Genomic DNA, 18,456 nt, shown 5'->3' with positions numbered 1-18,456 from the left:
GCGCAGCCTGCGACTGCACCTGCCCAGGGCGGGCGCTGAGCAGACCAGGGCCGAGCCCCATCCATCCTCTGCCAGTGCCCAGGGGAGTTTGTGTGTGTGTGAGGGGGGTGAATCATGTGTCCCATACTGCCCCCTCCTCCTCTGCCAGTGCCCAGGGGAGTTTGTGTGTGTGTGTGTGTGTGTGTGTGTGTGTGTGAATCGTGTGTCCCATACTGCCCCCTCCTCCTCTGCCAGTGCCCAGGGGAGTTTGTGTGTGTGTGTGTGTGTGTGTAGGGGGTGAATCATGTGTCCCACATTCCCCCCTCCCTCCTCTGCCAGTGCCCAGGGGAGTTTGTGTGTGGGGGGTGAATCATGTGTCCCACCCTGCCCCCTCCCTTCTCTGCCTGGGCCCCTCGGCGTGGGGAATCAGGTGTCACTACAGTCAGGGCAGCACTAGGAGACGGCGGACGGATCCGGTGTCACAGAGCCCCCTCCACCCTCTGCCAGGGCCCTGCTGGTTGGAGCAGAGAAGCTGTAGGTCAGGGATCAGGTTTCCTTTTTGTAGGTTACTGTGATGGGCTGTTTAGCCTAGGAAGGGTAATGAATAGATGGTACCATGTAGTGGGCATGAGAGGTCGTAGAACTATTGTACCAGAAAAATGGCACCAATCATGTAGAATCATTGAACTGGAAGGGACCTCCAGAGATCATCTAGTCCAGTCCCCTGCACTCAAGGCAGGACTAAGTATTATCTAGACCATCCCTGACAGGTGTTTGTCCAACCTGCTCTTTAAAATCCCCAATGATGGAGATTCCACCACCTCCCTAGGCAATTAATTCCAGTGCTTAACCACTCTGACAGTTAGGAAGTTTTTCCTAATGTCCAACCTAAACCTCCCTTGCTGCAATTTAAGCCCATTGCTTCTTGTCCTAGCCTCAGAGATTAAGAAGAACAATTTTTCTCCCTCCTCCTTGTAACAACCTTTTAGGTACTTGAAAGCTGTTATCATGTCCCCGCTCAGTTTTCTCTTCTCCAGACTAAACAAACCCCATTTTTTCAATCTTCTCTCATAGGTCATGTTTTCTAGATCTTTAATCATTTTTGTTGCTCTTCTCTGGACTTTCTCCAATTTGTCCACATCTTTCCTGAAATGTGGCACCCGGAACTTGACACAATACTCCAGTTGAGGCCTAATCAGCGTGGAGTAGAGCGGAAAAATTACTTCTCGCATCCTGCTAATACATCCCAGAATGATGTTTGCTTTTTTTTGCAAAAGCATAACACTGTTGACTCATATTTAGCTTGTGATCCACTATGACCCCCAGCTCCCTTTCCTAGGCAGTCATTTCCCATTTTGTATGTGTTCAACTGATTGTTCCTTCCTAAGTGGAGTACTTTGTATTGGTCCTTATTGAATTTCATCCTATTTACTTCAGACCATTTCTCCAGTTTATCCAGATCATTTTGAATTTTAAATTTTGAATTTGTAATTAAAGAGTGTCATGAAGCAGAGGCTCAAGGAGGTAAAGTTAAAGTTGCAACATTCATTTTAACTGGCTTCTTGACGTTGGAGGGCTTAACTCTAATGCTGCTTCAAGCGTCTGCATAGGAGACACTCAAAAATAAATTGGTTCGGTCTCCACTACTTCCTGCTCTGCTAGCTTGCAAAAGATTAAACACAGAGCTCATAAATAAAATACACTTCTTAAAAAAATCTCAAACTTTGTGTAATGCTCTGCGATTGATGAACCCAGCCACCCTTGACCAAAGCTGCCAGAATGTAATTGACCAATAAACATAAATTGCACTTTTGTGCTATAGGTTTCAAAGCATTTTTAAAAAGTAAAGAAGTATTACTAGTATATTGCAGAGCATAAGAAAGAAGAGACATATGAAGCAATTTGCAAGAGATGCAAGCTGATTTAGGAGATAACTCATGGGTTTAGCACAACAAAAAGATGGACTTTGTTTCCAGCTCTGCTACAAAATTCCTCTGTGAAGGTGAGAAGTCCCTTAGGGTATGGCTACACTTGCAAACGTACAGCGCTGTGAGTTAAACCTGCCTTCGTACAGCTGAGCAGGGAAAGCGCTGCAGTCTGTCCACACTGACAGCTGCCAGCGCACTGTCTTGGCCCATTTGCAGTGACATTGGGAGCGGTGCATTATGGGCAGCTATCCCACAGAGCACCTCTTCCCATTCTGGCGCCGTGGGTTGTGGGAAGGCGGCGGGGGGTTCGGAGCATTCTGGGTGCTGTCCCAACTCCTCGTGATGCATCGCTTTGCATCCCAGCAATCCCTGTGTTTCCGTCCACATTTGGCGCCATCTTTCAACGGTTTCTGTGCAGCACGATCTGTGTTCCATTTTGGTCTGCGACACGAAATTGCTTGTGGTATTCACGGACATGCTCAGCACCGTGAAACGCCGCTTTTAGGCTTGGGAATCAAGCACTGAGAGATGGGATCACATCCTCATTCAAGTCTGGGATGATGAGCAGTGGCTGCAGAACTTTCGGATGAGAAAAGCCACTTTCATGGGACTGTGTGAGAAGCTCGCCCCTACCCTGCGGCGCAAGGACACGAGATTGAGAGCTGCCCTGCCAGTGGAGAAGTGGATGGCTATTGCAATCTGGAAGCTGGCAACTCCAGACAGTTACCGATCGGTCGCGAACCAGTTTGGAGTGGGAAAGTCGACCATTGGAATCGTGTTGATGCAAGTTTGCAAGGCCATTAATCGCATCCTGCGCAGAAGAACCATGACTCCGGGTAACGTGCAGGATATTGTGGATGACTTTGCACAAATGGGTTTCCCTAACTCTGGAGGGGCGATAGATGGGACACATATTCCTATTCTGGCACCACCCCACCTAGCATCCGAGTACGTTAATCGGAAGGGGTATTTCTCTATGGCTCTCCAGGCGCTTGTGGATCACCGTGGGCGTTTCATTGACATTAACGCAGGCTGGCCCGGAAAGGTGCATGATTCACGCATCTTTCGGAACACTGGCCTGTTCAGGAAGCTGCAGGCCGGGACTTTTTTCCCAGAGCGGAAGATCACAGTAGGGGAAGTCGAAATGCCCATTGTGATTCTTGGAGATCCCGCTTACCCGTTAATGCCATGGCTCATGAAACCCTACACAGGGAGCCTTGACAGCAGCAAGGAACGGTTCAACTACAGGCTGAGCCAGTGCAGAATGACTGTGGAGTGTGCTTTTGGCCATTTAAAGGGCCGCTGGCGATCTCTGTATGGGAAGCTGGACTTGGCCGAACACAGCATCCCCGTGGTTATATCCACGTGCTATACCCTCCATAATATTTGTGAAGGGAAGGGTGAAAGATTCAGTCAGGCATTCAACACCTGGAGGCTGAATTTGCACAGCCAGAGAGCAGGACTATTAGAGGGGCCCAGCACGGGGCTGCAAGGATTAGGGATGCCTTGAGGGAGCAATTTGAAGCTGAAAACCAGCAGTAATGTCTGGTGCCCTGCACGGGAGTGAAGTGCAGTGGTTACAATATTAGTAGGAATCTGTGTTTGCTAAGCTGATTTTCAGTTCCTGTTTCTTTCCTGGGCTAAGGTATCTTTTACTTTATGAAATAATAAAGAATGTTTTCAAAGCCAAAAAATCCATTTATTGAAAAGAAAATCCATTTATTGAAAAGAAACACAACTGTTTAGGAATCAGAAAGGGCAAGGGGGGAGGGGGGAACAGTACAATCACAGATTTGCATATGTCCTGTCTGGAGTGTTGTGCAATGTGTGCTGCACTTCAGGATGGTTATACTGCATGGTGATGGGGGTTGAGTGCAGAGGGTAAGGGTTGTAGTTTTCAGGGCTGGGTGGTGAAGATACAGGTGTTGGAGGCAGCTCATGGTGGTAAGAACCCGGATGTTGGGGAAAGTGGGTTGGAGGTGACATGGGGACACAAGGGAAAGAGTTTTGGGACAAGGGCTGCAGGGGGGGCGGGCGCGGTAGTGCTCCGCCTATATGGCGACGAGCACCTGGATAGAGTCCGCTTGGCGTTCCATGATGCTTATCAGCCGATCCGTGCTTTGCTGCCGGTGCTCTGCCGCCGGTGCGCTGCGTTTTCCTGCTTTCGCTTTCCCTCCACTCCTGTGCTTTTTGTTTCTCTTTAAGAGATTGATGCATCACTTCTTGCAGCATGTCTTCTTTGCTTTTTCACAGTCTCTTCCTGAGTTTTTGCAGTCTCTCAGCCGGTGATAACATGGACGGCTGAGATCTCAAGGTTGCATCTGTAAACGCAAAATGCAACACTTAACAGAGGCAGCATTGTTTATACCAGACAGAGTAATGATTCCCCCACACTTAAGGAGGGCACACACAGTCTACACAATAGCATAATTTTCCTGTCCTAAAGAGAGCGCACATAACCCATGGGAGCCCCAAAATGGTGAGTAAGGGTGACTGATTGTTTCACAGATGTACTGTCCTCTGGGTTTCTGAACACTGTCCCAACATTTTCCACAGGAGTTAATCCTGGAAGATATCTCACTGCTGACCTGGGAAGCAAGGGAGGGTCTTCTACTGCAATGCGGCTTCTGCCCTGGCCCATATGAAGCTTGCCTGTGTGCAGCAATGGTCCCCCTACCCCTCGCGGCACAGTGGCGCGGACACATTAGCTTGACTGGGACAAGGACCACGGTGGCTCTCCCAAGAAACCTGCGCAAGCGCATTGCCCATATTCTGGATGAGACTTTCAAAGAGATTACGGAGGCCGATTACCGCAATGTGATAGACCACATCGTTGCGCTATTCCACATCAAGGCATGCATGCAGCCCTAACCCTCCTCTCCCAAAGAGCCCGCACCAAAAAAATTCCTTCCCGAAAAAAAAAAAAGCCGCTTACTGGGAACCTGCTCTTCTATTTGTTCTCCACCAAGTACCGGCCGCTGCAACTGGCTACCTTCCTCCTGGCTGCATGCCTCCAGGGATTCCGGGGTGTCTCCCCCCACCCCAGCACCCTCACTCCCGCTTTCCTCCTCCTTCTCCTCCCCCCACTCTGAAGTGTCCATGGTGGTGCTCGGAGTGGAGGTGGGGTCACCCCCAAGTATCGCATCCAGCTCTTTGTAGAATCGGCAGGTCGCGGGGGGAGCACCCAAGCGGCCGTTTGCCTCGCGGGCTTTGCAGTAGGCACTCTGCAGCTCCTTCACTTTAATCCTGCACTGCAGGGTGTCCCGGTCATGGCCCCTTTCCATCATGGCCCTTGATATCTGCCCGAAGGTATCGTAATTCCTACAGCTGGAGCGCAGCTGGGACTAGACAGCTTCCTCCCCCCAAACACTGATGAGGTCCAGCAACTCGCCATTGCTCCATACTGGGGCTCACTTGGCGTGTGGAGACACGGTCACCTGGAAAGTTTCACTGATACACTCCACGCCTGGCTGAGCAAACAGGAAGGGGATTTTTAAAATTCCCGGGGAATGTAAAGGGTGGGTCTGACGGTTGGTCACCTGAGGCCAGGGCAGTAGAGTTCAAACTGATGACCAGAGTGGCTAGAACAGGCATTGTGGGATACTGCCGAATACTTCTGGAGGTGAATCAGAGCACATTGGGCGGCCACACTGGCGCCGCAGCAGCTGAATACTCTTTATTCCTCTCGGGGAGGTGGAGTACCAGCAGCGCGGTAGCCACGGAGATACAGCACTGTACATGCCTTGCCAGTGTGGACGGGGAGTGAGGTACAGCGCTGGGGGCAGCTTTATTGCGCTGTAACTCGCAAGTGTAGCCAAGGCCTGAGGCTCCCTGAGGTACAAAGAGGTTATCTGTAAATAAGAGTAATATTTGACTCCCACCACTCCCCAGCAGTTTCTGGGAAGCACAGAAAATTAAGAGCAGGAGTGTAAGTAATAAGACCAGAATTCAGAAATTCTTGTTATCCAGCCCTAGGGAGGATATCCATTCTATTTGATACAGATGCTCCCTGATTTACACAAGGCGTTCCGTTCCGGAACACCTTGCGTAACTCAAATTTTGCGTAAATTGGAAACATATACCTGTCAATTATGCAAAAACAAACAAACAAAACAAAAATCCTATTTCTAGCTTACTCAACTTTTTCCATAAGTGCGGATTTGTATAAGTCGGGTTTGCGTAACCCGGGGGCATCTGTGTTAGCAAACAAAATTGTTTAGTGACAGGGTTGCATCATAACACAGCTTTGTCAAACTTGGACATTAATGCAAAACGTTAACAGTGACTTCATATGCTTTTATATACATTGTATGACAGATTAGCATATCTGACTGTTACACATTCCAAGCATTTGGGAAGTTATTCTGAGTTAGCACTGCTGAAGTCACTGTCAAGGTTTTGGATTAGACTGCAACATGGTGGAGTTAGGATGTGAATTGTTTTTTGAGTATCTGTTGGAAATTGAACTGAGTTTTAAGGAGCATTAGAATATATTATCAACACTGATAAAGCACTATGAAGGTGGAAAGGAATGCATGAGTTTTCCCCCTTATTTCTTTGTATTTAATATTTTGGGTTGCTGGGATGTGTCCCCTCCTGAAACACCACCTTACCTGTCACTACATGTAGTTTTTGTTTGCTAATTGTCTAGCTTTTTTATACAGTGTTGGTGTATCTCATGGATAGCTCCCCAGATTCACAGAAATGAGGATCTGTACCTGCTGGGGAATCACAGGGAGAAACAGTGATTATGAAGTTGCTTCTATGTCAGCCTGACAGAAGAATATGAGAGGCTAGTACCTTAGTAATATCTTTGTGTAAGATTTTACCTTAAAGTTACTGTAAGTAAACATACTCAGAGCAATCCTCCACGTTTAGCAGTGACAATATAACCCAGGGTTGGGCAAACATTTTGGCCCAAGGGCCACATCTGGGAATAGAAATTGTATGGTGGGCCATGAATGCTCACAAAATTGGGGTTGGGGTGAGGGCTCCAGGGTTGAGCCAGAAATGAGGAGTTCAAGGTGCAAGAGGGGGCTCCGGGCTGGGGAGTGGGGTGCAGATTCAGGGGTGGGGCTGGGGGATGAGGAGTTTGGAGTGTAGGAGGGTGCGCCGGGCTGGGACCAAGGGGTTTGGAAGGCAGGAGGGGGATCAAGATTGGGGTAGGGGGTTGGGGCATGGGGAGAGGCTCAGGGGTGCAGGCTCCAGGCGGCGCTTACCTCAAGCGACTCCCGGAAGCAGAGGCATGTCCCTTCTCTGGCTCCTATGCGAGGCGCAACCCGGCGGCTCTGCATGCTGCCTCATCTGCAGGCACCTCCCCTGCAGCTCCCATTGGCTTCAGTTCACAGCCAATGGGAGCTGCAGGGGCGGCGTTTGGGGCAGGGGCAGGATGCAGAGCGGAGGCCCCTGACTGCCCTTACAATGAAGGAGCCGGGGGGGGGGGGGGGCATGCTGCTGCTTCCAGGAGCCGCGTGGCGCGACCCCTGACCCTGCTCCCCGGCTGGAGCGCCAGAGGGGGGCCATGCGGCTGCTTCTGGGAGCCAGCTGGAGTGGGGCAAGCCCCAGACCCCACTCCCCAGTGGGAGCTAGAGGACTGGATTAAAACGGCTGGTGGGCTGGATCTGGCCCACGGGCCGTAGTTTACCCCGGTATAACCTGTCATCTGGAGGGAATTTCTGAGAAGGCGTCTGTGTAATCATTCACTTACTGAAACACTCCACAGCCTATTGTGGACTTCTAGAACCTGGATACAACCAGCAGCGGCTCCAGCATGTACACATCTGCATTATACGCCCATGTCTGCCGGTTGCTCTCCCCTATCTCTGCCAGCATGAAGCATTCCTTTAAACCTTCAAACATGCCAATATGGACACCCAAAAGTGTGATGGCTGCCATGTTGGCCAACACCAGTGATTGAAACAATAACTTTGAGAAATAAAAGCATGAGCCTTTATGGCTTGTGCTGAAGAGCCACATTCTCACGGTGAGAATTGTTACAGACTCACATCTTCTCTGGGTTGGGCACTGAGGGGACACAACGTACACTTCGACCAATGGGCTATAAGCAAAGTGAGAGAGAGGTGAAATGCGAGACATGTATTTTGGCGATTCACACTATATTTACAGTTTGTCATAGCTTTTAGGTACAAACCTGTTTTAAAGACGGCTTTTTATTGTGTGAATCACATGCGACCATGCTAGCCTTCATATAGTCCAGTAGCAGGATTTGAATTCTTTGGCCTTCAAATCCCTAGCTTAGGCCTTTACTTTTTGAGCTACAGAAATAATTACTAGTCCTGTTCTAGAACAACCACTGGAAGAGGAATTGACACACACTAACAATGGATTACATAACTGTTTACCAGTCAGCAGTAGAATATTGGAAATTAGGAATCCTGAATTCTATACTTGGCTTTGGGTGAGGAGTGTGGTTTATAGTAGTTACAGAAAGGAAAAGGAAATCTGGTTTACTCACTCTGAAAGGAAGCAATGTGATGCAGTGGACAAGATTGGGATTTGTCATATTAGAGGCCTAGATTCTCTGCTTGCAGAGGGCAAGGGGGAAGTGTTTCAGCACCTCTTCCCTGCCTTCTAGGTTGGGGTTTGTGGGTGTAATCAATCATAAGGGTAGTGAATTGCAAGAGCACTTAAAATAGACTATACACACTCCTGCTCTTCTCTTTCCCAGTTCAGGAATTTTCTCCTTCCCAAAGCCAATATGTCACCAAATTAAAATTTGACATATCTTTTGTTATGACTAAAAAGTAATAAAATATTCTATAGCAGGGGTAGGCAACCTATGGCACATGTGCCAAAGGCGGCACGCGAGCTGATTTTCAGTGGCACTCACACTGCCTGGGTCCTGGCCACCAGTCCGGGGGGGCTCTGCATTTTAATTTAATTTTAAATGAAGCTTCTTAAACATTTTAAAAACCTTATTTACTTTACATACAACAATAGTTTAGTTATATATTATAGACTTATAGAAAGAGACCTCCTAAAAACATTAAAATGTATTACTGGCACACGAAACCTTAAATTAGAGTGAATAAATGAAGGCTCGGCACACCACTTCTGAAAGGTTGTCGACCCCTGTTCTATAGACATACACAACTGTGTAACTGATATTCTAAGAATCAATAAACAAGGAGCAAAAATGTACCCAAAAGACAGATTGCACAGTATTTTAGGTTTCTTGCAAAAGGGGTACAAAGAAAAGCGGGACAATCTTGTGGAAAAAATCACCAGGATGATTTTTTAACTCTGTCTGTATCAATTAATTTTTTTAATCAAACCACCATGAAAATTTCAAAATGCTCAAAGTTTATATTTTTTGCCATTTTTGAGATTTTTACAAATACAAGTTTAAAATTCTTCTTAAAACTGTAATGCAATCTTAACTATGGCACAGCTACCACTATACCATAATAGACTTTTATACCACCTGCCCTCATCCCCATAGTATGTGAGCACCTTCCAGTAGTACATGGAACATGACTAACATCTTTCTTTTGTAGTTTGTTCTCTCGCTCTCAACCTCTTCCCCCAGAGAATTGTGTGCAATGCAGTATTTCATTTTGGTAGAGTTTTTTGTTTGTTTAATACACATATTTATTAGAAAAGACAAGGTGGAAGAAGTGGCACTTAGAGGGGAAGGTGCTAAGGTTTCTGCTGATTAGTTCTTTTGAGAATTTGTGCCACAGTCTTGGACTCGTTGCTCAGAAAACTGTCTCCTGCACAGACAAACTTTACCTTATAGCAAAATGTACCTATGTGCCCCAAGCCATGGGCAAAAGTAGTTTGGTGGAGAATACTGGAGGAGTGCAGGAGGGAGATCCCTTTTCCAAGTTCTGGGATTCCTTTAACCTTTTGAAAAAATGCCTGCACCGGGTTTTAGCAAGTAAGGGACTAGGGATTTTATTGGAAAGCTAAGTTAGCTTTGCGCACCTGTGTGGCACATTCAGGGTTTATATAATAACTCAGAACTTAGCTGTGTTTTCTATGAGTAGCTGGGCAAATTTTAAACAGCAACAACTCTAATTTCTTCACCCCATATTTCTAAACTGTAGTGAATCATGTACATTGCAGAGCAAGGTCTATATCCGTACAAAGTTTCACATGTAACAGTTCATCTGTTTTTGTGATACAAATAACTTGCACTATTATTAAATAGGAAAACTTGCTTTTTAAGCTGTACAGAACTCAGATTTGACTGAAGTCTGCTCCAATTAATCAAAAGAAACTTTGTGTTGGCAATAAACATGAAAAAGTTCAGCTCAAGAGGCAAAGCTTTCAGAAAGTTTGAATGATTGAAAAAGGAGGTTTACAGTAACTTTTATAACCTTAACTAAAGCAGTTGCTACATGACCTTGCTACAGTACTGCAGAGGTTCTTCCATGCATGCCTAGATCTTGTTGACACTAGATTTTTTGCCAGTATAACTACTCTGGCAAATCCTCGTAGTGGAAACATAGCTTATACTGGGAAGAGTTCCCTGCATGAAATAAGCTATATAGGCAAAAGGAATTTTTTTTGCTGGTATAAGCGCATCTATGCTAGGGCTTTTGCCCGCATAGCAATGTTGGTTAAGTTGTGATTTTTTCCACACTCCTAACCAACACAGCTCTGGTGGTGGTAAACCTTTTATGCATAGACCAGACCCTAGTCTCCTCTGGTTACCAGAGATACCCCTAGTGCTTTCCAACAAGCATTATTGTAAAAGTTGATGTTTTTCCTCTCTGCTTCAATGAAACTATTAGTCTCAGGTTGGTTGGAGGCTAGTCATTTTGGAACTATTACAGTTATACATCCATCAACAAAAATAAAAAATCAGAAAGTGACAGGTAGGAAACATGCATGAAAGTTACATATTGGAATACTTGGCAGTCAAACTTAAATGAAAGAGTGAGCTGTTTCAGAATTGGCTAGAGACTGATTCTAATTTTACCCAAACCGGTTTCTCTAGCTTGTTTGTTCCTTGTTTCACCTTTGCTCCCTTTCAAGGCTTGTTCAACTTTTCTAAAATGTTTATGATTGAAGTGTCTCCTGCTGCCTTTTATAATCCATGCTGTAGCATTATACCTTTTAGGTATTTTATGAAGTCCCACATACTGTGACTACAGTGACCCTTTTCTTAAAACTTCTGCTATTGTATTAGCAATGATTCAGCTCCTGTGCAGAAAAGATATCAGATAGGATGGGCACTGAGGGGACACAACATGTGCACACCCATACTGCTCAAAACAAGCTTAAACAATACAGTGGTAAAGTTAGTTGCCGCTGGCACCTACTCTATGCTAGTGCTTCCATTATTGTGCAGGACAGAAACTCTCTTTTCTGTATTAGGACAGTACTGAGCACACTTTTGCTGTTACTGCAATCTAAATAATGATTTGACACTTGTAATTTTATTCCTTATATTTCATTTGGGCTTAAGGGGGAAATAATGGTATATCATGAAAATTAAAAGCCAGTTTTTACAAAACAAAATGAAAATAAATGATGAAAAGAAGCCTGGAAATTAAAGACATATCTTAGAATAAGTTGTTGATATTGTATTTATGTATATAAGTCATTCACTCATGCAGTTTTACAATTAATATGTAGACAGGCTTGCTAATATATTGCTTTAATCAGTTACTTAACACTATAACTCTAAAGTAGTAATTCAGTTTCAGAGGGGGAAAAAAAAAAACCAAACTATCAATTGTCTGTCTTGGCAAACCTATTACTTTCCATATTAAGGACTGACAATATTATGACAGTTGGTATGAACACAGCGAATCTCATGGTACACCACACACCATGCATCAAGGACTAAAGCCAATAAGGGATGTTTCATAAGAAAGTAATCAGTAATATGCTTAACTGATTCGATCTTTCAACCAATATAATTGGTTTCACAAAGTTAAAATATCTTAAAATAATGAACAAAATAACATAGGCATAGAAATAATCTCAGTGATTCTAATATACATTTATGTACAGTTTAAGGACCTGATCCTTCAAACATCTATGCACATAAAATTTACTAACATTCAGCAGGATTACTGACATGAAGTCATTCATGTGCATGCTAGCACAATCAGACCCTAAAATATTCCCATAATTTAAATACTTCAAAAGTAAATAAACACTTTTAAATGACATGGCTAAACCAGAAAAAATGGATTTTTTTTCTTCTTTTTTTGCTGCACCAATTTTGCAGAGCAATTTTTTCCAAAAAGTTTGCAAACTGAGGAACATCTTTTACTATATGTAGGGGTAAATGATATTTGAACAGGCAAGGACAGGAACCCAGTATCAGAGACTATAAAACAGTGTATATCCTGCTTTAATATTGGAGCAACCAACCAGAAACACCAACTTCATAACTTCTATTTTAAGTATAAAATACATTTTGAAATTTTTATTCCTATACTGTGATGGGGCAGAAAGACAGGGGAATAAACATCACAAAACTGAGTCTTACACACGTGTACCTGTTACTGGCTGCTTTTTATTTGGTTGCATGCTTCAAGGTTTTCCTGTTATAGAAAGCATGAAATAATCTAGGACTAATCTATCTGAGGGACTATGTTACCCTACATGCCATATTGAAAATAGGAATGGCAGAGATGAAACTGTTGGCCATCCATGGCATTGTCTCAAAAGAGAAAGGATGAGGCCTTTGCTTCAGAGAGCCCATGATCCTTGAATGCTCTTCCTCAACAATACGCAGCAGACTACATAGGTGGCAAGACTCAGGATATTTGCTTCCTTTTTAATTTCATAGGTTTTGGAGCGGACAGTTTTCTTCTCCACGTTTTGGGCTGAGTTGTGGTGTTGGAGGAGCAGGGTTGGGCTCCTTTGTATTTGGGGTTGGGCTGGGTGCAGTTACTGGTTTTGAATGTGCTAACTTTTCTATTTAGTAGGTGCTTTTGGTTTAAAATATTTTTTGTTAGATGCCAGAAGCCTCCAGTATGGGGTACCACAGATGTAAGAAAGTATTACTCTATTTTCCCTCCCAAGTTTAACATCTTATTAGTCATAAGCCGTGACATTGTACTTCGTTGATTTACATTTTTTTAAATAGTTATTTTGCTGATGTTAAAAGCATTGAAGCAAGATGGAAAATGGTTTATGGACTCCAACACTAAACTTCCATAATACTTAGCCAAATGATTATCATGGAGAACATGGCACCCAACACGGACATGACTAAAAACCTTGTGAATTTATTTTCTGACACACAAGTGGACTATTAACTTGGTAGACAAGGGGGATGAAACGTATCTCCTCTCTTTGTCCTAAGTGCATGCTGTTCACATTGAATTACAGAAGCAAAGACAAGATCAAATGGTCTTCATTCAAGTACTGTAGCTGATGATGAGTCAATGACTCGGTTCTGAAATAACACACTGGTATTAAGGGGAGCCCAGGCACCCGTTAAAGTAGTGTACCCCGCTCTGTGCCCCCAACCATTCTTCCACACACCCCTAAGTTTGGGAACCACTGCTTTAAAAACTATTCATAACTTCTCTGAATGCAGGCTAATTCAAGCTACAAGTTCCCTTTCAAGAAACAAAAGTAAATCATGACCCGAAAGTCAACATTCCATGAATGTGTATATAGCATTATGCTTGCCGTAATCATTTGCCAGAGTTCCTTAAAGGGATAAAATGTATAACCATCTCAGAAAACTTAACAGTAATTCTATTTTAACATTAACAAAAAAGACTGTTATAATTGTTATATTTACAGTATATACATATTTACATACTTTTGTTAAATACTAGAGTTGCAGAAAAAAATTGCTGTACAGAATGGTTTTTCTGCATTTAAATGCCCCTTATAGCGTTTTTTTTCTGTGAAAAATGAACAGTCCTTTCATGCTCCTTTGTTGATTAGATACAGTCTACATTCCGTAGGCCACCATCCACAATCAAAGCACCAAATCTAAAGTGAAAGAAACATTTTATTGTTAGCTGATTAAAATTGATTTAATACACAATAAATTAACCCTTACTCTAGAATAAAATTAAAATGTGTTTCTTTTTTGAGTTCATTTAACTATAACTTAATTATGTTCTTTCACCCCTCTTGCCACACCCCAACACACATTTATTTCTTAAAATAGTAAATAATATTCTTGGAGACACATGAAGAGTGTGCAACAGGATACTGCATGATCTAAGCATAGGACTGAGAACCAGGAACAAGTGAGTTCTTAGCCCACTGCTACCATTGACTCACTAATTCACTAGGAAGCCTTAGGCAGATCATAACACCTGTGTAGCACTATCTACACTAGGAAATGGACCCATTACTAATAGCTACCATCTGCAATGGATACCCCTGAACCAGTGAATGAAAATTATTTGACTGCTAGCATAGACAGAACAGAATCATTTTCGGTGCCATTAAAGAAAGCATTGTTTCAACATGGTTGAGAACAGGGGTTCTCAAACTGGGGGTAGGGACCCTTCAGGGGGTTGCAAGGTCATTACATGGGGGGTCACGAGCTGTCAAGCTCCACCCTAAACCCTGCTTGCCTCCAGCATTTATAATTGTGTTAAATATATTAAACAGTATGTTTAACTTATTAGGGGGGGTCGCATTCAGAGGCTTGTGATGTGAAAGGAGTCACCAGTAAAAAAAAGTTTTAGACCCACTGTTATAGAAAGTATATGTGACTTTTTTTCTCAGTCCTATTTCATTACAGCTAATGCTAAAACTGCAGAATGACTAATACAGATTGGTATCATTCCATAGTTATTAAACTTAAAGTGATATCTGAAAATTAAAAAAGTTTAGATAAGAACCTGTGGATCACTACAAGAAATACTGTGTAAATCCAGCATTCACCACTCTGAGCAACAGTTATTTTCGTTAAGAGGCCCTAGGTAATTTCAGCTCTCTTGGTGCTTTTACCTGCATCACATATTGACTTCCACAGTAATGGAACAAATAGCATTGCTTTCAAATAAAGACAACAACTGTGACCAAATCAGCTTGAAACATGTCTCAGAGCAACAATTTGGAAACAGGTATCTATACTGCAGTTGTCCAAGAGATAAAATTTCCCATTTTCTTGGTCACTGGATCCATTAACTTCCAAACCAACTTATGACACCCCCCACCAAAAAGTAAAAATTACTATTTGCCTTTCTAAAATGTGGTTATTCTCAGCTAGTTCTTTAACAACACCTTCCATTTCCTCCTTCAGTTTCTTCATACTGTATAATAAAAAACAAAAGAAAGGTCTTCAGTGATTATAAACCGTTTTATCCATTGCATGCCAGTTTTAATGTTACATTCATTATGAAATAAATGTGTCAAAATGGTATAATAGAAACAGTTTCTCTAATAATAAAATTGGAAGAAAAAATATTCTGAAGATGCCCAAACATTAGAGTGACTCATCACAATGAAGTTTCCAGTAACTTGCAATCATGTACAAAATAAAGGAGAAGCATATTAGGTTGGCTTGAAAACAAAATCTGACAAAAGTGATCAGTGGAAACGGTGAATGGTATGATTTTTCCCTCATGCCAATAAGTACATTAGCATTCAGAAATACCAGTTTGTTTTTGTAACATACAGAAAATGCCCGACCTTTATGCAGTAGCCACTTAACTGCTTTAAAAATGGAAAGGCAAGTTAAGTCAACAATAAAAAACACACATTTTCTCTAATTCCTCTATAGAAAGCATGTGAAAGTATTACAATTATCCATCTAATTCATACCCAAGAGTCATTTCCACTAAAGTGTTTGAACTTGGATAGATTGGATTCATTGCATGTTTGATCCCAGTGGAAGCTGCAAACGTTTTCTGTCGCAGAGCTTCTTGTAACTGCAATAAATAAATAAGGTAAGTAAGTAACATGATCACAGGCCAACAAACTGCCATGTGCATTTCAATGTCCACTTTCAAATCCCTCCTTGAAATATTCCCCTACCAAAGCCATGACAATGGTTGGGCAGCTGTGTGTGGCCTATCATGTGGAGTAGTATTGACTCCTTGTGCTCTCCCCTGTCTGTCTGTTGTATTCTCTCATCTTACACTTTGTAAGCTCTCTGGAACAGAGACAATCCCTGTTGTATGTTTGTCCAGTGCCTAGCATAAAAGGGATCTGATCCATGACTGGGGCCCCTAGGCACAAGTAACATTATTAATATAGTAATTACCCTGATCCTCTCAGACTTTTGAGTCAGGGAGATCAGCTGGATTTTCCCCTTTTTTTACACTTGTGTTTTTTTAAAAGTCATTTTGTTATACTAAAATATGTTTATTTGCCCTCAGACTTCTTTCTGTAATTGGGGACACTGTATAATGAAGACTAATACTTATAATGTTTGACACATCTTTAATGAATGGTTAGATTCTGCAGAAAAAAGCAAGATATACACTTTCATGCCTCTGATTTTTCCCCAGGAACCTGGTTTTGAACTGATTCTGGTGGCTCTGAATAGATTTGCACTCCAAATGGCAACTGTCAGAATGCTAAAAAATTCAATAATTCCTATCTCAAGGCAGAGATTTTAATAGTTTCTTCCAATTTTATATTGTTCCTAAAGTATGGTTTTACTCTGAAGAATGACTGTAGAAATGGCATTGCGGGGTTTCATTGTCTTGTTCTTCAGGCACAAGACTGGGACACAAGAATCCTGGTTTAACTCTGCCACAGAGTGAGAGAGACCTTAAGCAAGTCTCTGTGCCTCAATGCCCTATCTACAAAATGGGGATACTTCTCAACCTCAGAAGAGGGTTATGAAGATAAATTCATTAATGTTCAGGATGCTCAGATATTATGGTGATGGGAGCCACATAGAAAAGATTGATATGGAATCACTGAAAAACATCTAAAGTTGCTCAGGTTTTTTTTAAACTGCTTATCATGTAAACTCAGTCGGACTCTGAATCAGGTGGAGTTCTATCCAGCTCACACATCACCAGCAATACAGCTTCTACAGGCCAAACTATTACATCTGTGCAGCCCTATTACTGTCAATAGGTTTGCATAGGTGTAAGTGGAACTTGGTAAACTATCCTGTTGATGGTGATGAGGGAAATGGAATAGAATCCTTTGCTCACTCAGTCTAAAATCTGGACATAGTTTAGGACCAGTATACCTCATTTATATAGTCCTGGTATTTGGCTACCTCTTCTTCAATATCAAAACACTGGCTGGTGAGCGTCAGTAACTGTTTCCTTAAATGAAGCATCTTTCTGGAAGCAAAAAAAAATTATTTTAAAAAGGCAATCAGCAAAATCATGGTGCTGTCACAATTCTGAACTCTAATGAATCAATCTCTTGCCTCATCCAGTCCTCTGCCTTGTCCAAAAATGTCTCATACTTGCTGACACATTCATCTTTGAACAGAGATATGGCTTTTGTGGCATGTAAATTCAGCTTCTGCCTGCAATACAGAAATAATCAACAGAATATTGTTATATCACTTGCAGGACTTCATTCCCCAAATTATTTTTTTAAAGCTTTGAGGCATACGAGCTATATATGAAGATTTAAAATGTCTTAAAAAATACTTTATCCAACTTATTTTGTGTGCTACTATAATGTGTTTATATGGGATGAACTGCCAGGTTATATTTCAAAATTAATTTCCAAGATGTTCCAATTTCAAATGTCCCATTTGAGGCAAAAATTTGGCTAGTTTTAACTATTATTTACAAACTATTGTGACAAAGCTCTGTCCTTGTCTCGGTGGGTCCCACGTTTCCTGGCGGATTTCACTAGCCTCAGAGGCTCACTGTGACCCTCCATGTAGCCCTTCTCTCTCTAGAGGCAAGGGTCACACCCTACTGAGCCATTTTCATCATAAGCCAGTAAGGGAGGTGAGGAGAAGCTACCCTCCCTTGCACAGTCTCTGTTGTCTCCCAGTCTCAGAGATTAATCAGGGGGCAAAGAGGGGGAGCCCAGGCCCACCCACTACTCCAGGCTCCAGCCCAGGGACCCTAATAGTATCCGCTATGGTAGCTGATTTTTTAGAAACAGGATGCATACAATTTCCTGGGCCACTTCTCCACAGCAGCCCCCACTTCCTCAAGATCCACTTCACCCTTACCTCAGGGCCTCCTTCCTTGTGCCTGATATGGTTTGTACTGCTCAGTCTCTCCAACAGCACAACTTTCTCCTACAGCTCCTGACACACACGTATCTCACTGACTAACTGGGAGGCTTTTAGCTAGTTTCAGCCAGCCCTTGATTGGCTTCAGGTGTCCCAATCAACCACTATCTCCACTGCTTTCTAGAAGGATCTTAATTGGCCCCAGGTGTCTTGATTAACTTGGAGCAACTGCCATTTGATTACCATGGTACCAGGGATTTGTTTAGCCTGGGGCTAACATACCTGTTCCTCACTACTTTACTATAGCCATCTGGCCTGGCCCCGTCACACTATGCACTCATACTACTTTTTCCATTTGAAATTTGAAACCTTGATTATATTTAAGGAAAGGAAATGATGGATAGAAAGGACAGAGGAGCTTCTTATTATAATTAATTATTTGTATTACCATAGTGCCTAGCAGCATCAGTCATGGAC

The 18,456-nt window shown here is 42.9% G+C and overlaps 1 protein-coding gene across 17 annotated transcripts in view; it reads right to left on the bottom strand.

Moving 5' to 3' along the window:
- Nucleotides 1–11,446: 11,446 nt before the first annotated feature.
- TBK1 (TANK binding kinase 1) overlaps nucleotides 11,447–18,456 on the bottom strand; it is a 57,637-nt gene continuing 50,627 nt past the window's right edge. For all 17 annotated transcript variants that reach the window (XM_065558222.1, XM_065558238.1, XM_005303191.5 and 14 more), the window contains 5 exons: nucleotides 17,209–17,310; nucleotides 17,023–17,119; nucleotides 15,636–15,742; nucleotides 15,053–15,124; nucleotides 11,447–13,844 (listed from right to left, as the gene is read on the bottom strand). In XM_065558222.1, coding sequence (XP_065414294.1) covers nucleotides 13,793–13,844; nucleotides 15,053–15,124; nucleotides 15,636–15,742; nucleotides 17,023–17,119; nucleotides 17,209–17,310 — 430 coding nt within the window. In that variant the 3' untranslated portion in view covers nucleotides 11,447–13,792. The remainder of the gene's footprint in view (nucleotides 13,845–15,052; nucleotides 15,125–15,635; nucleotides 15,743–17,022; nucleotides 17,120–17,208; nucleotides 17,311–18,456) is intronic.

The sequence above is a fragment of the Chrysemys picta genome, chromosome 1 (genome assembly GCF_011386835.1).
Source record: "Chrysemys picta bellii isolate R12L10 chromosome 1, ASM1138683v2, whole genome shotgun sequence".
Taxonomy (NCBI): domain Eukaryota; kingdom Metazoa; phylum Chordata; order Testudines; family Emydidae; genus Chrysemys; species Chrysemys picta.
Note: the sequence above shows the minus strand (reverse complement) of the source record. Positions and strands in the feature narration are given on the sequence as shown.